Source organism: Pimephales promelas, chromosome 22, assembly GCF_988280905.1.
Source record: "Pimephales promelas chromosome 22, fPimPro1.hap1.1, whole genome shotgun sequence".
In the NCBI taxonomy this organism is placed as follows: Eukaryota; Metazoa; Chordata; class Actinopteri; order Cypriniformes; family Leuciscidae; genus Pimephales; species Pimephales promelas.
The window spans coordinates 17,805,964-17,826,673 of NC_142790.1; the positions used below are offsets into that span (position 1 = coordinate 17,805,964).

A 20,710-nucleotide genomic window follows, 5' to 3' on the forward strand; every position below is an offset into this window, starting at 1 on the left:
AAATAGCTAGAAAACTCAAATAAATTAAGCAACATTGTAAAGAAGTGCGGGCCAAAATCCAATGTGAGACTCCAAAACAATGTGAGAGCAGAGCTTGTCATACAGAAAATTATTACTTCAGGTTATTGGTGCTAAAAGTGTCTCTAAAAATAACTGAATCATTGGGTGAATTTAGTTGGTTTCACATGGCTTCTCCATTTTGGCTTTATTTTTGTTAAATAAATAATGATACAGTCACAGTGAAAATGTGTTGTGTGTTGTTCATCTGAGGTTGTGTTTACCTAATTTTAAGACCTGGTAATACCAGATATTTATGTCCTGACTTAAAACCATAGAATTCAAAAGGGTCTCCTCATCATGAATGTATGTATATATGCTGTGTATCTCTATCAATCTCTGCTTGTGGGACTCTCTGATCTAATGCCCCACATTCACCGTGGGATATTTGTAGCATATTAACAGCAAACTAAATGTCCCTTGCTTGTCTCCTTACCATGTCCCTTGGTAAAGTGAAACAAAAGGTTCAAATTACATTAAACCAAAGAGAAGTAGTAAGGTAAATTGGCAACACTAGAACATAAGCTTTTCATATGTTTCCAGAGTAGTCAAGTGAAAGAACAAAAATGTAATTTAAGGTAAAAGAGTGTTACAGTTCTCATTAAATCATTCAATACAGTTTTGCATGAAATCAATGCTGGCTAGCTTCAGGTCTCAGGTAAAGTAACGTTGAGGTGAATATTTAAGAAACATAAATGCAAATTTAACGAGTGGCAAACAACTAACAACATATTATTCAAACTCTTTAGCGTGGTTAAGCTTTTGCCTAAACGTTCACGTGTTCAGACAAAAACCCTCCTACTAGATTTATATTATCCTTAAAACCAAGCGGCTGACATGTAGGCCTACTTATTCTTACCCGTTTGAAATGTTGAGCTGTAAGGTTGAGGTCTGTGCTGTCCGTCTCTCTCTGTAGCTGGAGATTATTGGGATGGGAAATCGGTACGTAGAACGAGTGAAGCGTCATAAACCACAGCTCAGAAATACAGCGACCTCTAGTGTATATAGAGAGATACCGCGATCTCCAGTGTTCACTTGAGCTAGTTCTTTCGTGTTCTCAACTTTTTTTTTGACTCCAGGGCTCTCCGTTGTCTGTACCATTTTTCGAAGGTCTCATGTCTGGATAATGAAATAGGATAAGAATATTTTTTAACTTTAAAAATACCTGATAAAATATTTTTCTGACCAGAGTCCTGACCACATGAGTCCTGACCACATGACAAAAAAATCTCAGTAAAAGATAAACATTTCTGAGATGTAGTTAGTCAAAACTGTTTTAGCTCATCTAATCTGGTGTATCTGGAAAATAGTGATCTATATGAGATTAGGTTGAATATCAAACCTTCATGCATGTGTAAATGAGGGATTTGTGGACTGGGTAATGTTTTTAGATCTGCTGTTCATTATTATTTTAAAATGTAGCCTAATATTGTAATTAATGGGGTTATTATTTATATGTCCATGAATTTAATGTGTTTCAGACATATTCATTTTCATTAAAAACTGTTAGTTGAGTAAAATTGTTCAATTTGCATAGCCTATGTTGTGACAAATCTTCAATTAAAATTGAAAAAAAAAATATGGGAAAATATGAATATGCCTGTATGTAAGTCATAGAATAATTTTACCTTTCAGATGAATCTGACATCTATATTTTTTAATTATTATTAAATCAATGTCAAAATAAAATTGTCAATTTTGAGTGTGTGAAATAATGAAGCTCTTGATTAGTTGCACAATGCTGTGTAAGACAACACCTGTTTTGTGCTGTTTTGCAGATTTGTGCTGTTGTGAGGGATTCTTTTCAGGGGTTTCAATCATTTTTAGATTGCAGTCTGAAAACTTTTCAGTGAATAGTCCTTAAAAGTTGAATTTTTATTTGAATTTGGGGAAAGCACGTGAAACATATTTAAATTAGCCTACTTTTGTTTGATTTGTTCATTGCAAACAGCTTAGTCAGTTTAGCCAATAAACCTAATTTGCAATGGTTATTGTTACAGGGATCGTCATCCACCGACGTTTAGGGGGCCCTAAAAAGGCGGATATTGACGTATGGTCAAAAGACGTCCCAAGACGTCAGTGAAATGACTTCTTGGGATGAGACTGTGTTATTTTAAGCCTAAAATGGCCACCAATTCAAATAATTTCCAATCAATATCTGTTGCTATACATGTTCAATATCTGTCCTATGTGCTTCCAAAAGGTACACAAAACGTGTAAATTAATTAATCTTACCAGGTAGGGTCTGTTTCTCGACTAAATTCCATTTTAATAAGGGTCATATCACAACGTGTCAACATAAGAGACCCCTAGTTCCTATATGGACTTTAATTTTATATACAGGTAACATCCTCACCCAGCAATCTGTCTTTAGTTTCAGATGAGTATGCCTTCTTAGGAGGCCCTATTTATAAAATAGTTGTATCAAATTATGCAAAATAGGATGTCTGATAGGTTATTGCTTGATAGGGACAGAAAGACAACTTAAATAACCCCCCAGGGTTTTCCATTAAAATATTTAGTCACAACACAGGTCCCTTCCGTTATGAATTTGGAATTAAATAAACTACATGACAAAAATTTGTTAGGTACTTCTTTTTATTCCTTTCCCATAAGAATAGCCACATTTATGAGGAATTCTCATATTTTGCAATCAGGCCTCACACAATAATGAGATGGATGAAAAGAGGTCAGTACAAATATCTTACGCTAAACAGCCAGTCGAGAACTGAGTTGCTCTAAATATAAAAAGTATTTTACTATTCATTCCTGACTTGTCAACATCATAACAAAAGGTAAAAAATATGCCTCCAGGAGTAAATACAATTGTGATATTGCACAATAGTTTAAAGTACAGTATGTACAATTTCACATACAGTGGTCATGCTGCCGTTAAAACAAATTAAACACACAAGCAAAATGCAATAATAATATGAGATACAGATGAGTAAATATATTATATTGTTTACACTTTCACTTGTATACTTACTCATAAACAATAAAATGCCTTTTTGAATTGTTGTGGTAAAAAAAACCCTATATTTACATTGAACAAAAAAGGCCTACATGTGCCACATGAGAGGCAGCAGAACTGAGCTGAATAATAATAATAATAAAAAAAAAAAACATTATTATTATTATTTAATTTTTTTTTACAAGAGACCTCCTAACATGAAAAGAGACAAAAATCACCCTCACAAAACAAACTCAAAATGTATAAAGAATAATACTGTAAATGAAAAGGAGTCATATTATGAAAATTAAACCAATCAAAGCGTTCTTTCTACACTACAAGGAACATTCAAGTACATTTTTTTTTCTTCTCAGATCTTCAGGACATTTTGAACATTCAGGCTTCCCCTAATACACATAAAGATGAGACACAAACAAAGGCTAGATCAACTACAAAATATCCTCATAAAAATATATTCATATATTTAATTTATTCTGAAAGTTAACTGACTAAAAGTGTACAAAACAAAATGTAAATTTTCAATGTAAATGAAGGGTGAAGATTTTGATTTTAGATTATGAAAGTGTGAAATATTATGACTCATACATTCTCGTGAATCTTCAATCCCTCATTGTCCTCTCCGAAAGGTAACTTGTGGTTATATTCTGAGATGTGATTGCGAACTCAGAGCACACTTCCAAACATATGTCATTACAAAGAAAACCTTCCATAAAGAATAACACTGTAGTATTATTCTAAATTATAAGAAGCATATTCACTGTTTGCAAAACCACATGAATATGAGAGCTGATGAGACAACATTAAAATTTAGTTTGAGATAATTATAATGAACTATTCAGATCAGAGACTGAAGTGCTTTGGAATTATTCAAATACATGGCAGATTCGTCATAATGCTAAATCTTGATATTTATCACAAATAAATCTGAGGGTGAGCAACATCGGCTTTCTAAAATCAATCTGTGAGAATGGATAATCTGTATGTAAATGTAAATGAACTTTTTATTTAAAAAGTAAATGACACTTGAAAATGAAAAATAAAAAACATTGCTTTTGACAACATAATTTGACAAAATGCACAATGCAATAATTAAAAAATAAAATGTTCCATTCAGAACATTTATATAACAATGGCATTCCGAACACTTCTAAACTCATGAACATTGTGTCTGATTTCCGCTCAGACAAATATATCAATAAATACAAATAGACGATTTATTTGTTGGGATTCTTCTTTAACCAGATAAAGTAACATCTACATTGACAGCTGATTGAATCCTAAAGGCACCTTGAATTAAGTCATTTAATCGGGTGTCAGTGGTCCCACCTTCTTCGTCTACAATGACAAACACTAATAATACAAATGTGGGTGTTAATCTGCCAGATAGATGTCACTGTGCTAGTGATTTAAATGACACACAGACAAAACGATCTCTCAAAATAACATCTTTATGCCATTGAAACATGCCTTCAGCAAAACAAATGCTTAAGACTGGGAGGTGTTTGGCAAAGAACAATAAACTGAAGGCTTCCACAGGAAATAAATGAGTATGCAGAAGGCTACATATAGACAGTGTCGATTTGACATAATTCTTGGTGCATGCCTTGATTTTCTTCCCCTCACTGAAACACTGATGATATACAATCTAATGTCATCTTAAAATTAAATCTCTGTCGTTTGTGCTGCGAATTCATATAGAGCATTTAACATTTACAGTCTGTCTAAAACATTTTCCACACAAGGACTTTTGTAAGATTAAGCAAATGATTCAACATTTCATAAAAGGATTTTTGGCAAATAAATGTTTCTGTATGTAAAAAAGAACACATGGTGAAATGATTTATTAAGATGTGATCCAGAGATTACACACTTAAAAGACGTTTGCCAAAACACAATAGAAAGAGACAAGCCAGTCGCTATGTACAGGACAGTTTCTCAAACTGGTGATGAGCTTGATCCAAAAACATTAGTTCTGATACTCAAAAAAAGATTCTGAAAGAGTTTGTACACCCCCGTTAGATGAACCATTCCTTCTTGCTTTCGTCGATGGTCTCTGTGAAATTGGGCTCGGTGCCGATAATGGCGGCGTCAGCTGACTCGGACGACTCTCCCCCCTTGGCCTCGTTGGTGTGGTAAGTGCCTTTATGGCGGAACATGTACCGAATCAGAAACACCAGAGTGCACAGAATAGTGAAGATCACCACTGCAATGATACCTGCAAAGAGAATGCATTTACGGTTAATGCATTTAAGAACAGATAACTTCAAAGGAGCAATTGTTCATCTGAATTAGATATGAATATGTTGACATCTCACCTCCTATTATAGCTGAATTCCTATTAACTCCATCCGGTATCACTCTTTCCTCATTGAAGGGGAAATCAGCACCTAGGAGATCATCAAAAACTTAATAAGTTTAAATTTATCGGCATTGGTCCATATTGGATATTTAAATGCGCACGTTTATTTTCCAGATTTTTACATTTAGGCTCTGCATTTGAAAAATGGATAGTTAAAGGGACACTCCACCCAAAAATGAAAATTATATTAGTCATATTGGTCTTTACAGAAGCCATTTTGTCCACTAACTGGCCATTGGCCTTTTTACAGAATGGCACCGAGCAGTAGCAGTTAGGCCTGTAACCTGTTTATTTAAGTTGGAAATATGCTAATATATTGAACTTTTGTTCAGTATTTTGTTTAATTTTGAAGTCAAACTGAAAGCAATACAATAACAGTAGCAGTTAAAAGGCTGAAAGTGGACAAATCTTATCACTGAGGTCAATGCTTCACTGTGGAGGAGCTGCAATCAATAAAATAGAATTGGAAAAGAAACGGCAAGTGGTTTTACGCCATTCCTGGGAAATAATGGACTATATAAAGGACTGAGAGATTTCTGATTCTTTTAAAGATTTTAAAGTTCCCCAATTATGCTATTTTAAAGGTTCCTAAATATGTTTTGGAAGTCTCCTACAATAAGTTTACATGCATTCAAGGTAAAAAAAAAAAAAAAACATTTTAATTTTCTTATCATATACATTACGACCAGGGCTTGCCATTAAAACCTGCCAACTGCAAGTGGAATTTAGCAGTTGCGTGTAACGCAATCACTCCATTCCTCTCAGTATTAAATGTATTTTTTTTGTTTCTTATTGCACTTAAACAGTTAAAAATACACACAAAATAATGTCAAAATGCCAGTCTTTGTGAGTGTTTATATGAACACAGTCAGTTATGTTTTAAGTGAACATAAACAGTTGAAAAAAAGAACACAAGTGTAACAGTATGAGGTCTTAAAGTGACAGCAGCCTAATATAATGTACCTGCTTCCAAATTATAATTTAAAAATATCTATATAGCAGTTTTCCCCATGGTATCAATGTAAAAATTGTGGCCAGTGAAAATGCTGAGTGTCAGTAACTTAGGAAACCACTAACCACAGTTACTGGTGAGCAAAAAAATGTATGTGAATGTACACTCCTCTTTTCAAAGTGTCTGAAACCGTTCTATAAGCGATTCAGTCTCCTTTTTGAGTCTGCTCTGCTCTGATTGGTCAGAATGGACCATTCTATTGTGATTGGGTTTACAGCACGTACTGAAAAATAAATAAAATTGTAATGAATTACAATTACCATATCCGAAATTCAGCTCCGGAGGCTTCCTCAGCACTTATCAGTCCCTACAGAAAAATGCGATTATACTGCATAATCAGCCAAATTTTTTTCCCACCATTTTTGCAAGTTCCTGCAATTTCATCGCATAAATATCCTGCATAACCATCGCATTTTTAAAGAAAACAGGCCACATAATCACAAAAAAACTACGCGTTTTTCTGGAAGGACTGACTTATAAACAGTGATACGAACAGTAACAATGGCATCGGTTTTACTTTATCAATTCAAGCCTCAGTCCTCAAGAGGATTTGCTTTCGCAGTATTATTTGGGTAGTTTAAGCGTGTTCACCTGCATCTAGGTGCCAAGGGTCGGTTGCAGCAGACATGGGTGGGATAGTGAGGGGTGATGCTCCGCAGTTGGATTCCACCAGTTTACCCTGGTGTGAGACGGGTGCAGAACCACGGGACCTGAGCGCAGCTTTCAGAGGAGCAATGCTGTTGAACTGGACTCTGGACAGGCAACCCACAAACCCGGGTGTGTTGTATTTTTCTATAAGCACCGGATCGATGTAACCAGTTTCTGCGGGAAGAAGAGATACAGATAAGCATCTAAAGTTAGACTAAGAGCAAGAAAATAATCAGCATCTAAATGTTCAAAATGACAGACAGTCTGAAATTCAAGATAACTGCAGAAAACTGATCCAGGCCTTGTTCCGGGAAATGTATTCCATTTCATTGCAATAAAAGGATAAGATCAATGCCTCTTCATGTATAATGTACATACACAAGAGATCTGCGTTACAATGGCATTCTAAAATAAAACCTTGAGGGGACAACTGTATCTGTAGTGTGTATATCATTTACACTTGCATTACAAATATTTCTCCTCATTCACGCCATTAACTTTCAATGGGATTTTAAACATTTTAAATGCAAACAATGTTTACGTGTCACTATAGTGAATATTTTAACACAGTCTTATCTCAAGAAGTCATATAACTGACGTCTTGGGACGTCTTTTGACCATACGTCAATATCCGCCTTTTTAGAGCCCCCTTAAACGTCGGTAGATGGCGATCCCGGGCTGTCATACAACTGACGCTTTACCTTTAACGTCAGTTAGGTGATGGGTTGGGTTTAGGGGTAGGTTTAGGTCTGGGGTAGAGTTAGGATCCCATAACCTCATCTACCGACGTCCATAGCGTTTACAAAACCCACGACTGGCCAGTAACTGGGGAAGAGCCATCTGGTCATCCGCTACCTTAAAGGAGATAAGAGGCTGAATCCTCCCAGACCCCCCTCAGTCTCCATGTGGAACCTTTCCACGGTTTTGGAAGCCATGAAAAGTGCTCGTTCGAGCCAATTCATTTGACATGAAACATCAGTCGTTCAAGATAGTGTTTCTGATGGCTCTTGCTTAAGTGAAGCGCATGGCGCACTCAGTAAGCGCGACGTGTTTGGAATTTGGGCCAAATGACTCGAAAGTCATACTCTAACCAAGACGTAGATATACGTGACTAAATCCCTCAACACACCGTTCAGGGCTCAGGTTATTTCCCTGTCTGCCCTGCCGGTTTACAATGAGAAAAGGATGCGAGCTTCCTTTGCTCATCAGGGCATTAAGAGCTGATGTGTCTTGCTCGTCTGTTTTCAGAAAGACTGAGCAACTCTTCGTTTCGTTCAGCGGACGTGCTAAGGGACTAGATGCATCGAAACAGAGCCTATCCAGATGGATAGTTGATGCCATAGTGCTGGCATGGGATTGGTCTAGCAGGCTGGGCCTCCCCATCTACATTTATAGTTGCCCGCCTTACAGGCTAAACTTTCGGTCTAAAATCAGTATTGTCTGCACCATTGCTTCGGTTCAGAATACTGGAATCGCTTTAGCTCTGCTGATCGATAAAATAACTCCATGGGCAAAAGTAAGACCCATACCTTTACACAGTTCTGGCCAAACAATTTCACCCTGAATGTGTGGAACACTGTTGATGAGATTAGCTCCATTTATAGGACGCTAACTTACTGTGAATGTGAATTATTCTAATTGCACTTTGTGCCGTTTTTGAAAAGATCGACCAACATTCTTCAAAATATCTTCATTTATGCTCCAAAAAAGAAAGATAATCAAACAGGTTTGCAACGACATGAGAGTGAGAAAATGATGACAGAACTACCCCATGAACCTTGATTACTGCTCAAGGGTCAAAAGCCAATCTTTATACTCTACGAGTAATCCTGACATAAAATTAAAACACTTAAAATTACAGTTCTACTCTATTCTCTCCCCCTTCTTTTTTTGTTGCTGTCTGCAGGCACACTGACATCCTGGTACCTTCAAAGTTTAGCAGAGATTTGCCTTGCACCAAACACAGACAAAAGAGCCATGTCTAACTGCTGCATTACAGACAAAACCTCTTCAAAGCATCTGCGGTGTGTGTGCAGCTAAATTCAGCACTCTCTCACCACAGCCACAGGTAAAGTACACACGCTCTCTACATAGAAAACACACAATGAGAACAATTGATAAAAACAAAACAAGCTTGCTGTGTTGTGCATCAACACCCCTTAGGGATGATGTTTTTTTTTTTCTTAATTCAGAACATCACAGTAAAACATTTTATACAGCTGGTACAGTGCTTGCATATCAAAAGTATACCAGTGGTTCAAGATTGTGTGCCATTATAGTGAGAATTCCTTTTAAAGTCGCTGTGAATCTTATTTTTCTGTTCAGAATGTTGCAGTGCTTATTAAAAGTGAGCTGTGCACATCATATAAAAAATCATATATATACCCTTGTAATCTTTAATCAAAAATGTTAACCTCCCCTCCCTCTTGAAACGACATCTCTTCTCTTTACTGTATGTATCTGTGGAGGGTTGGACTAAATATCCTCCACAACTGACTACAAGCTGCCATTCTTTGTCCAAATAGTTTGCAACTTCCTATCTAATCAATTCCTAAAAGTCGGAATCAAATCCCCACCCTACATTTTCCTCATTCCAGAAGCAGATTCATTTATATGTCACAAAAGACTATTGCATCTTTGGTTTCATGTCAAAGTCAATGTCAAATCACAATCAAAATTATGCAACTGATTTCCACTAAAAAACAAGATGCACAAGTGCATTTTTTTATTGAGTTATTATTTATTATATTTATGTAATCAATGTTCAGTCAAAGTTTAGAACATACAATACGGACACTACAATTCAAAACTTTGAGTCAGTAAGAAGATAGATCTATCTATCTATGATTTTGGAGGTAAAAGTTAAAAAATCCTACTTAGCGTTGCTTTAATTAAATATAAAGACTTTAATGCATCAGATCTTTTAATTCACAAACAATTTCCCAGAATGCTCTAAAATTACATTTATATAATTTGTACTGTAATATGATGAAGGCTGCAAGATGAAAATCTTTAAAAAAGAATCTAAGTTCTGTGTTCATGTGCTATAAGTCAACAAACATTTGTTACATCCAGAAATAATGGGCCAGTTGGTTTCAAAGTCCTAAAATGGGATTTCCCCCCTCATGCAGCCTCCTCATACAATTAAACTCAATCTTGTACCTCAGTGCTCAGTAGAAAGCAAGGAAATGTGATAACATCCTCGTGAATACTAGTCTCAATCTCAGGTTCTTGCAGGCACAAGGCAGAGGGAACATTTGTTAATTTTCCACAAGATGCCTGTGAATACCAATACACAAAATATGATCCGCTTCAGTGTCAATGATCTGTTTTTCAATTTGAAACGACTGGGCTAATAAGAAACAACAGTGCTGTAGAGACCGTACATCTCTGACGTGAATTATCTCATTAAATTCTGTTAAAGCCTTTGCTTTAAATGACTAGAATATGAAATGAGAGAGAGAGAGAGAGAGAGAGAGAGAGAGAGAGAGTAATTTCATTATTTGCGTGAAAAAAAATTACATGGCAATTAAAACATTATTATTCTCGTCACATAAAGATCCAAAATCTGCCTTGCAAATATTTTCAAAAACATGGTTACTGCAGAGAACATAAAACCGTTGACTATTCAGGTTCATGTTTGTTGTATGAAATATAATAACACATTCTGCTGTATTGGCTCCTCAGAGGCGTGAAACGTGGCTGGAATATTTATGAGAATTGACTGATTGTTGCAGCAAATTCAGGTGGAAAGCTCTGGAGATTTCCTCCTAGCTCTTCATGATGCTCTGATTATTAGGGACGTGCTGCAGTATTTGCACTTGCATTACCCCTTGTTTTGTGCAAACCAGACTTTCAATTGCAGGGTTTTAACCCCATTGATGAATTGTTTTATACTGCAAGCAGATGGCTTGAATCAGACACAGTTCTGCTTTCCTCCAGTGCACATTAAGAGGGAGGAGGAACACTGCAGATTCTTTGTTTCTCAACACCACAAACTTTACTCCCCAGTCATAGTTACAAGAACAAACAAACATGGATTTTTACAATTTAGACAAAAATTTCATCATGGCCTGCTTCTAAGCACCAAAATCCTGTTGTTTATCTTCTTGTGATAAATAAAAGCAGATGATTTCATCTGTTTCCTGTTGATCTTAGAGGATGCATGGTGCATGCAGTGTTGTGCAGAGAAAAAAGATTCAGGCTAATTAGATTCAAGGTCAAGATCTGTCTGATATGAAGGTGTGACCTGCCAGTGTTTGTGTGTCCCCCACCCAGCTCTGTACTAAAGCAACACCGGATGGCATTAAGTGTGTTTGTGTGGAGTGAACAATAACATATATGTCAGGTAAACAAAAGCATCCACAACTAAAAAATATGATCCATATCAGGGGCATATAAGCTGCAAATGCTATGCATACCCAAACCATTCGTGGATTAGTATTAACACTATGGGCCCTATTTTAACAATTGCATCTAATTGCATGGTCTAAAGCGCAGGACGCAAGTGCACTTAGGGCGTGTCTGAATCCACTTTTTCTAGTTTAACGAAGGGGAAAATGGTCGGCGCATGCAGAACATGGTCTAAAAGGGTTGTGAGTAATAGGTGAAATTACCCAATCAAAAGGTAAACCCAACCAATTTCTCATCTCCCATTTCCTTTAAAAGCCATGGCGAATTCGCTATTTACAAGACTGAGGAAACGGATCTCCTCACGCGTGAGGTTAAAGAGCGCAAGCAGACCATCTACGGGACAAGCCCGATTCCACCATATCTTTATGTACAATAATAATCTTTTACATTGTAATCCTTCTATTTGTAATATTTGGCATTTTTGAGTGATGCTGCGTGTCCTGTGTAATAAGCAAGCGTACGTGCGTTGTGGACCTATAGGGCCTATAGGCTCATATTATATTACTAAAGCGCCCTTTAAATAACAAAGACATACTGCAGTCTAGTTGCCTTAAAATAGAAACATGACAACAATGCACCTGAACACACCTCATTTTCAGACCAGTATGCCCATGGGTGAACCAAATGGGCGCAAATGCATTAGCTATTTAAACAATGTGGTGCAGGACGTGAAAAAGATAACTGCGTCGGGCTGAAACTAGCAAAAAACACTTGCATCGCTAAGTGATAGGGCCCTTTAAATTACTATAAATTCCCTTATTTGAGGTTACCATAAAGCTAACATAATAACATTTTGGTGATAGATACATAACCATCCACTCGTTCTCATCCCAAGGCGTTATCTAACTGACACTTTTGACCATGCGTCAACATCCGATGCACATGGCACTCTTTAGCGTCAATATGAGACACGCCTCCTAGTGGTCGAACCCTAACCCTACCTCAGACCTAAACCTACCCGCATCATCTAACTGACGCTAAAGGTTGCCATGTCCATCGGATTTAGACGCATGGTCAAAAGTGTCAGTTAGATGACACCCTAGGATGAGAATGCGTTGCCGTCCATCATTTATTTATTCGCCAAACGATGGATATTTTCTTCAAATCTGCCAGGATGTCGGGTAAACAGATCTAGTGCAGCTTTGGCGCCCATGCTCTGTTGTTATGTACAGTATTGTCATCATTATCCCGCATTCTCATTGGTTGGCTGGCATGTGGGGGATTTCATGCGCAGGGAAAGCTATCCGTGAATCGATCACCCAAGAGGAAAAATGGGCTGTTGCTGCCAGATCTCCATCCACAAAAATCACACTGTATTTCTTACAACACTAACTAAATTGACACCTGCTGTGGTGTTTTCTTATTTATCGTCTCTGCCTCTCTCACGCATCGTGCCTCCCTCAAGTCTTATGGGTGCTTGTGACAACGTGTCAACAGGTAAATGTAGGCTACTCAACAACAGGTCCAGCATATATCATATATATATTTTTAAATAATATATAAGCATCAACTAGATGCTGCAATGCACCCACACCTGTTGCCATCAGCTTGTTCCTGTTTTATAACCCAGTTCAGTGTAGGAAACGTACACGAGATAGGCTTGAAACATACTTGATCAAATTGTAAGGCTCAACAGAAACAACTGATACTGTATTCCACAAGCCAACTCAACACAATACAGTACATCACTTTAAAACACCATTTTATGGTGAGAAGTGTGTAGAACAATGCAGTAAAACTGTTATTTGAACAGCTATACAATCATTTTAACAGCTCTTTTGTCTATGAGCTGCTGAGAGACATGATGAATTATTTATGAGACATTAAAGTAAACACTGCTATCCTGGTGGGGCCATTATTGCGGGGGAGAGACAGGGAAAGAGGGTGCAAACGAGGGATTGAAGACTGTCTTTTGATGGATGGGTTGGAAGATAGGAGAAAGGGTGGGATGAAAGGGTTTCCATGGTAACAAATGGAAGCTGATGTAGCATGTGAGAGAGGAGGAGGTGGGAGGTGCTGGACCCAAAGCAAAGTGATAATGTGAATTATAATGAGACACTGTCAATGCATATGATGGCAGAACATTTATTTTTACCTGTTTTTATCGCTCACACAAATATTGTTTGCTCTATATAGCCTTGTTGTAAAGACTGGGTGAGATAAAAGGGAGGGGCCAATCTTCAGATCTTGCTGCATGATGCACCATGTGCTAACAGATTTGGATAGAACAACACCTGTCGGCCGTCACGTGACAAGAGGATCAGAGAGAATCCTCTGAAATACATACAGCAAAGGCAGATTCCTCAGGAAACACACAGCTATTTTCACTAAAGGAATAATGAAAATCAAATAATAATGCAAAAAATGCTAAACGCAGTTTGCACAAAGCAATTCCCCCTACTAGTATACAGCAGACTACTGCAATCCGGCATACTTTACTGGTCTGGGACTGTCTGCGAGCAGGACGAGGTCGAGGGCTGTGGGAGGATGGCACGAAGCTGGTGACGTGATTACTGATGAGCGACGCACCGGTCTCTTAGGCCTAGCTCTCAAAATGTATATTGTGTTTTTTTTTTTATATGTGACAGCAGTCATCCGTAAGGGGCTGCTGTCTTTACTGCCCATTACAACAAACTTTGTTTCAGGACTGTACAGCATCGTTCCACCCATTGCAGCCAAGGTACCTAAACTGGCTCTTAAAAATCATAACTGGCACTTTTAGCAGGGACAATTAATGTAAGGTTAATTTCATCAGGTCTATAAGGGGAAATTATTTATGTAAATAGAAAGGAAATGTGCTTGAGCAGCAGTTCAAAACAGTTGTGCAGACAAACTAATTAATATAAAAAAATAAATGTAAGCTTAAATTTTATATATATATATATATATATATATATATATATATATATATATATATATATATATATATATATATATATATATATATATGAAGAGCTCAGATGCAAAAGCCTCTAAGTGCCATTTGAAATTTTCTTCTAGAATGATAATTTTTATCAAGCTTGTATATTTAAGTTCAGTGATTTCACTTAAATGGCAATGATAATTACCTATTAATTGTTATTTAAGTGAAATTACTGAACTTAAATATACAAGTTTGATAAAAATCATCATTAAAGAAGAAAATTTCAAATGGCATTTAGAGGCTTTTGCATCTGAACTCTTTATATATATATATATATATATATATATATATATATATATATATATATATACTCCAAATTTGGGTCAAATATGGACAAACCCAAATGTTGGGTTAAAAATGTAATTTAAAATTTTAAGCCAACTTAAACTTTCACTTTCAACAGAATTTTTTTTTAAATTACATTTTTAACATTTGGGTTTGTCCATATTTGAAACAACCCAGCATTTTTTAGAGTGTATATACTTGCAGCACAACATTATTTCAGTGCATAAATAACCATTTTTTTTTTTTAACTGGATTGCATGGATAAGATGCAGGTTTTTGTGCTGAAATAGAAAAATTACACACATTTTGTGAAATAACCCCCTTGTGTTTCTACTGGTTCTTCCATCATCCACCCTTGGAAAGGGAAAACACCACCTTACACTACCTGCACCACACACACATTCCAGCAATGCAGAAAAATTGCCCAGCAAATTATTAACCAAACAATAATACACTATTACAATATAAGGTAAAGAAATACATTAAAGACTAATGTGCATGATTCACTGGAAGACATAAGCACACATAACACACAAACAGATGTACAGCGTCCTTCACCCTTGAAAACTAACACAGTCCACCTCCTTATGCTGCAGTACAAAAAAATAAACATTACCTGCCAGATCAGCGTTTGCTATCAGGTGTTTCTCACTTCTTCCAAAATACCAGCCTCCTTCTCTCTCAATGTGTTTCTCTTCAGAATGCGGATGCCCTGCCTGTGTGTGTGTGTGTACGTCTGCAGCTGGGGCTGTGTGATCACAGACTGCAGTCCCTCTCCTGTTCCGCACTCATTGATATCCTGCTTCAACAACACCTGGAAAATGGATTCCACCATGGTCTGGATCTGGAGTCAAACTCCACTGTCATGCACCCACCCTGGACGATGACTGCGCCCAGAGCTGAGTAATAATGTTCACAGCCAATGACATCATCCATCTGCTCAACAAGGCATTGATGGAGACCAGGCGGACTACATCAAGATGTCATGCAAGTCTGTTCAGTGTAATGTAACATGATTTTGTTTTCATTACACTGAGATGACATCATGCTTTCTAGTCCAAACGACTATTCTGCTATAAGACTTAAGACTAAATTTAGTTGAAGAAAACACTTGCTCTATTGGCTCTGTCTGTCAAACGTACTATAATATATATATATTTTTAAAATATTCAAATAATATACTCAACATATCATTTATATTCAAATAATATTATTGAATGCAATATTTATTTAATTCAGTTGGAAAGTTCCCCTAAAAGTTCAGAAAATTACCTTTGTTTAATTTAGCTCTTTGTAAATGTAAAATGTCCGTAAAGTTTTAAACATCAAAGTGAACTATAAATAAGGTTGTCATCTCCTAAAAGAAAGAATTGATTCGTGAAGCGAGCCGTCAGCAATTCCAGTCTCACTTCCTGTAACATACTTGCATAACAATCCAACAAATTTGCATAATATTAGCCTATGGTCTTCATTGGCTGCCGAAAACAACGTCTATAACCCACGCCAAAACTAGTTGTAGCTGAGACTGGAAGAGTTTGGTTAGTGCTGTTGGCATGTTGAGAAGATGTTTTCAGCACTGAGAATCCACTTTGGATGCACTTCAAAATGATGAGGATTCGCACTGGAAATGATACGGAAAAACCGACACCATTGTTACTGTTTATCAAGTGCTGAGGAAGCCTCTGGAGCTGAAATTCAGATATGGTAATAGGCATTTGTTTCCAACATGCAGTATAAAGGGGTAGACCAATCACAACAGACTAGGCCATCTGACCAATCAGAACAGATTAGACTGGAAAGGAGGCTTTTAGAGAGGCTAAATCTTGGAACAATCATTTTTCAGATTCTTTGAGAGATTGGGGGATCTGGAATGCATTTTTGACCTACATGTAAACCTTTCATAGGAGACTTCCAAAAAAAATAAATAAATAAATAAGTTAAACAGGATAATAGGGGCACTGTAATATTAAAGTCGGGATGAAATCAAATTTGACAAATCTTCTTTTTATATGTAATGTTGTAGTGCTTTTTATAAATGATTTCTCTGTGCACTTCATTATTTTTTAAAAATTCATGTGCACTTATAATCTTTAATCAAATACATTACCCTTCCCTCCCCCATTGAAACAACCTCTCTTGTATTTCGGTCACATAGAATGGCGAAAGGGTGCGGCCAGAGCCGATGAGGGTGCGGCTATCGGTGAACCGCCTCTCAGAGAATCGCATTCAAATCTGCCTCCATTTTGTTTGCAACGCCAAAACCTCCAACGATCCAATCAATTCCCGAAGGACGAAATCAAGCCCTGCCCTACATACGCCACGACAAGGAAAAAATGACAATCTCGACTTTCGTTTCACGCCGACTTTAAACCTTTTGTTCCACTGGGCTGATACATTTCCAGTATAAGAGTCCTATTCTAAATGCATATTTCATTTTTTAAACAGATAAACAAGTCTAAATGACTGCCTGTTGTAATAATTGTCTGCATACTACACACTCAGTATGGTCAGCTGTATGTGATACACACAGTAAACACGTGGAAGTGTTTAGTCTTCAGGGAATATTAAAAGACCATCAGTCATCTGAATTAAATCTTTTGTGCGCTTTTCTAATGTAAATCAGCCCTCGAGGGTGTAGCCTGCTATAAATCTGTACATTACTCACGTCTTAAATCGCCAGACTTGAGGGGGCTTTTCATAATTGGTACTTAATGACTGTGTCAAAACAGACTCGAGGGAATCATTTGTTCTCTCCTGCAGGATTTACAATCTAATTCACACTGTAAAAGCAGAAATGTGAATCTTTTGTTTTTGTCAATTCAGTCACATGAATTCTTAATTTAAAATGTAAAATGTAATTTGCATTTTCGAAATTCTTAAAATCTCAAAGTGCATCCGTGAAAGACATTTACCCTCCTCAAGGAAAAACTATTTCTATCTGAAGAGGCCTAAAGAAATTCAGTGTGTAAATGCTGTTGGGAATTGCAAAGATAAAAATCTTCTACACAACAATGCTCTAAAACAAATACAGCTAGAGATCAAATCTTCTGAAACATTTGCATCTTTTCAAGGTGCCTGCAGATTTACACTGAAAAACTGCCACGAGAAAAAAACTATGTCTCCTCATTCTGTTAGAGGAGACATCCAGGGAAAAAAAGCACATAACCTTCAGTGACGGCTGACAAAAGGATTTTTTGAGTCTACCTCCCACCTGCAATGCTCGCTTTGAAAACAACCCGTGCAAACCTGCTGAATCATGGCAAACCCATTTAACACGAAGCGATACAACTGAGCTTCAGTGATTATTCTGGGATTTTAACCAATCGGATGTCTCTCATCATATTATAATAGCTAATAATAGCAAGTAATTTATCTCCTTTGAGGGGTGAATGACATTAAGAGCGGATGGGGTGCATAAGTTACAAAACCTGTCAAATGAAATGCATCATACTTGCATCGTTTTCTCCAAGGAGTTTTTCCTTTCCTGCTTCAAGCATTTTTTCATCATTATCCTGCAATATGAGCCTGTCAATACTTCAAAGGCGTCCTACATTCCCTCTAAAAATGGTCTTCTTTCTTTTCCTCTGAATCTTTCTTGTTGAATCTCAATCTCAAATTTCACATCAACTCCTGCATCTAAAACATCTGAGGAACGTTCAGACTTCTTCAGAGCAGTGGTTCTCAGTCTTTTTGACTCCAAGGTCCCTCATTGTCAAAGACAATTTCAGATAGTTCTGACAAAGCTTATCATTAAAACTTTTATTTTTTAATTACTTTTAATTAAAATAAGTTAAATGTTTTTCATGGTTTACACTTTTGCCAACTTTCTAGTTTGAAAAGTCAATAACATATTACATGTGTTTTTTTATTTACATTTTAAGACTTTTCCGGGTCTATAAATCACACTTTTAAAAATGACTTAAATGGTTAGCTCTGTTCAGCCAAAAATACAAATTTCTGTCATTATTTACTCTCCATCAAGTTGTTACAACCCATACGAGTTTCTTTCTTACGTTCAAGTTCCATTAGGATTTTTTTAGGATTTATTTTTTTTTACTATGAAAGTCAATGGCTGCAGTCACATGTGACAACATTCTTTCTTTTAAATATCTTCATTTGTGTTTAACAGAAGAAAGACACTCATACAGGTTTGGAACAAATTGAGGGTGAGTAAATGATGACAACATTTTCAGTTTTGGGTGAGCTATCTTTTTAAATAAGAAATTTATTTCAGCTTACATCTGCATTTTTAGCTGTTTTAGCTTATTTTAAACCTTTTTTTTGTCTTACTTTAAATAATTTAAGCTATATTTTGTCTTTTAATAATTTAAGCTACAACTTCAGTGTATTTCAGAGCTATAGTGCAGCACTGGTGCAGTGCCACCCAGAGAGAACAAAGAGCAGCCGCATCAGCTCCGCTGGCCACTCAGAACCCTCAGATGAAAAAAACCAGGACAAAGCCGCCTGTGAGATTACACCAGGACTGATAGCGTGGTGGGGTTGGTGAACCACACCACTTTATCGGTACAGATTTTGTAACAAATTTAAAAAGATTGTTACAACAGCTCGGTGGGAGGCGGAGTCTGCGATGAAAAGCTGAATACTAATGTATAATGTGGTTTCAGATGGCCATAAACCACACAGTCATTTAATTAGCTTATCTTATCAGCAATTACTGCAAATTCAAATTAAACTATGAGTGTGTTGAGTGGGTGATGATGTGATGGATGTCGGTCGCAGTGCATGATGCTGGGATACAAATTTATGCTTGACTTTCTGGTAGACAGAAGTGATGAAAACACATATAGACACTGGACCAAGAATTTTTCAATGTAAATCGATTGGATTCCTTTGGCTGATTAATTATCTGCCAAGTGAGTCTAACTGCTTAGAAAAGTAATTTCCACAACAAGAAGTATGATTTAACATATTATTAATGTGTGTGGAGTGTTAGGAGTTTTGCAAAGAACATTTGTTCTGATAGCAATAATAAAAATAATGTTTGAACCAAACTTAAGCTGTTTCTCGACTCAAAATCATCCTCTAACAGAGGACTTTAATATAGCAAGATTCAGTATTGATCAGATCAGTCTCCTAGTTAAGAAAATGGGATTGATCAGACTAATAGGCTGACTCTAGAAGACAGGAAGGATTGGAGAGCAAGAGAGAGAAAGAGAGAGAAACGGAGACTGCAAGTGGTTTCTCGAAAGTTCAAACTGCTGTATCATCAAAATCTTTGCCAACTGCATATCACATGAAAAAAGTTCAGCACTTCCTCTGACACACTGCCTGACCACCTAAACAAATTTATAGCATTATTGGGTTAATCAAAACAAGCACATTTATGCATATGATAAAAAAAAAAAAATCAAAATAAAAATTTCTCCAGTCTTCATTGTCACATTATCTTTCAGAAATCATTCTTATATTCTGATTCTGTGCTCAAGAAACATTTCTTATTATCAATGTTTAAAACAGCTGCTTAATATTTTTGTGGAAACCTAGATCACAAATAAATAATATGATTGATAGCCCTAAATATTACAAATCTGGATAATAAAAGCAATACACAATAATGCAGACACAAATACTTCAGCCATTTTAAATACTTTTGTCTTTCCCCCAAGTCTTAATGCTGCTCTGATTCCCTAAAACACACAATAACAATAACAGTCCAGAGACACAGATAGCACACTCAGCTCAATGTCCATTTAGCCTGATTCATAAATACAGTACAGTACAGGCTTGATCTTACTGAACACTCTGCAGTGTTACCCTAGAGTAAACAACCACCCGAACAACTGCAGAAGGTCGCCAGCCCATTCCTGTCACAGCGCTCATGAAGTTCACAAACTAACTTTATTTTTTTCTCAGGTCTCCATGTCAAGAGTTCATGTTTAGTATAACAAGCTGTCTTTATTCAATCTGAGCATGTAGGCAAGACTGAGGTTGCCAGATCAACCACATACTCATTGCCGAGAAACACCCACTTGCTCTAATTAGAATGAACATTTAATTCATAGTGTTTCATTTGATCTA

General features: G+C 36.7%; 1 protein-coding gene across 2 annotated transcripts in view; it reads right to left on the reverse strand.

Annotated features, from left to right (window-relative positions):
* Positions 1–3,334: 3,334 nt before the first annotated feature.
* cntnap2a (contactin associated protein 2a) overlaps positions 3,335–20,710 on the reverse strand; it is a 349,787-nt gene continuing 332,411 nt past the window's right edge. For both annotated transcript variants that reach the window (XM_039666809.2, XM_089125914.1), the window contains 3 exons: positions 6,994–7,224; positions 5,347–5,418; positions 3,335–5,246 (listed from right to left, as the gene is read on the reverse strand). In XM_039666809.2, the coding sequence (XP_039522743.2) occupies positions 5,047–5,246; positions 5,347–5,418; positions 6,994–7,224 (503 nt within the window). In that variant the 3' untranslated portion in view covers positions 3,335–5,046. The remainder of the gene's footprint in view (positions 5,247–5,346; positions 5,419–6,993; positions 7,225–20,710) is intronic.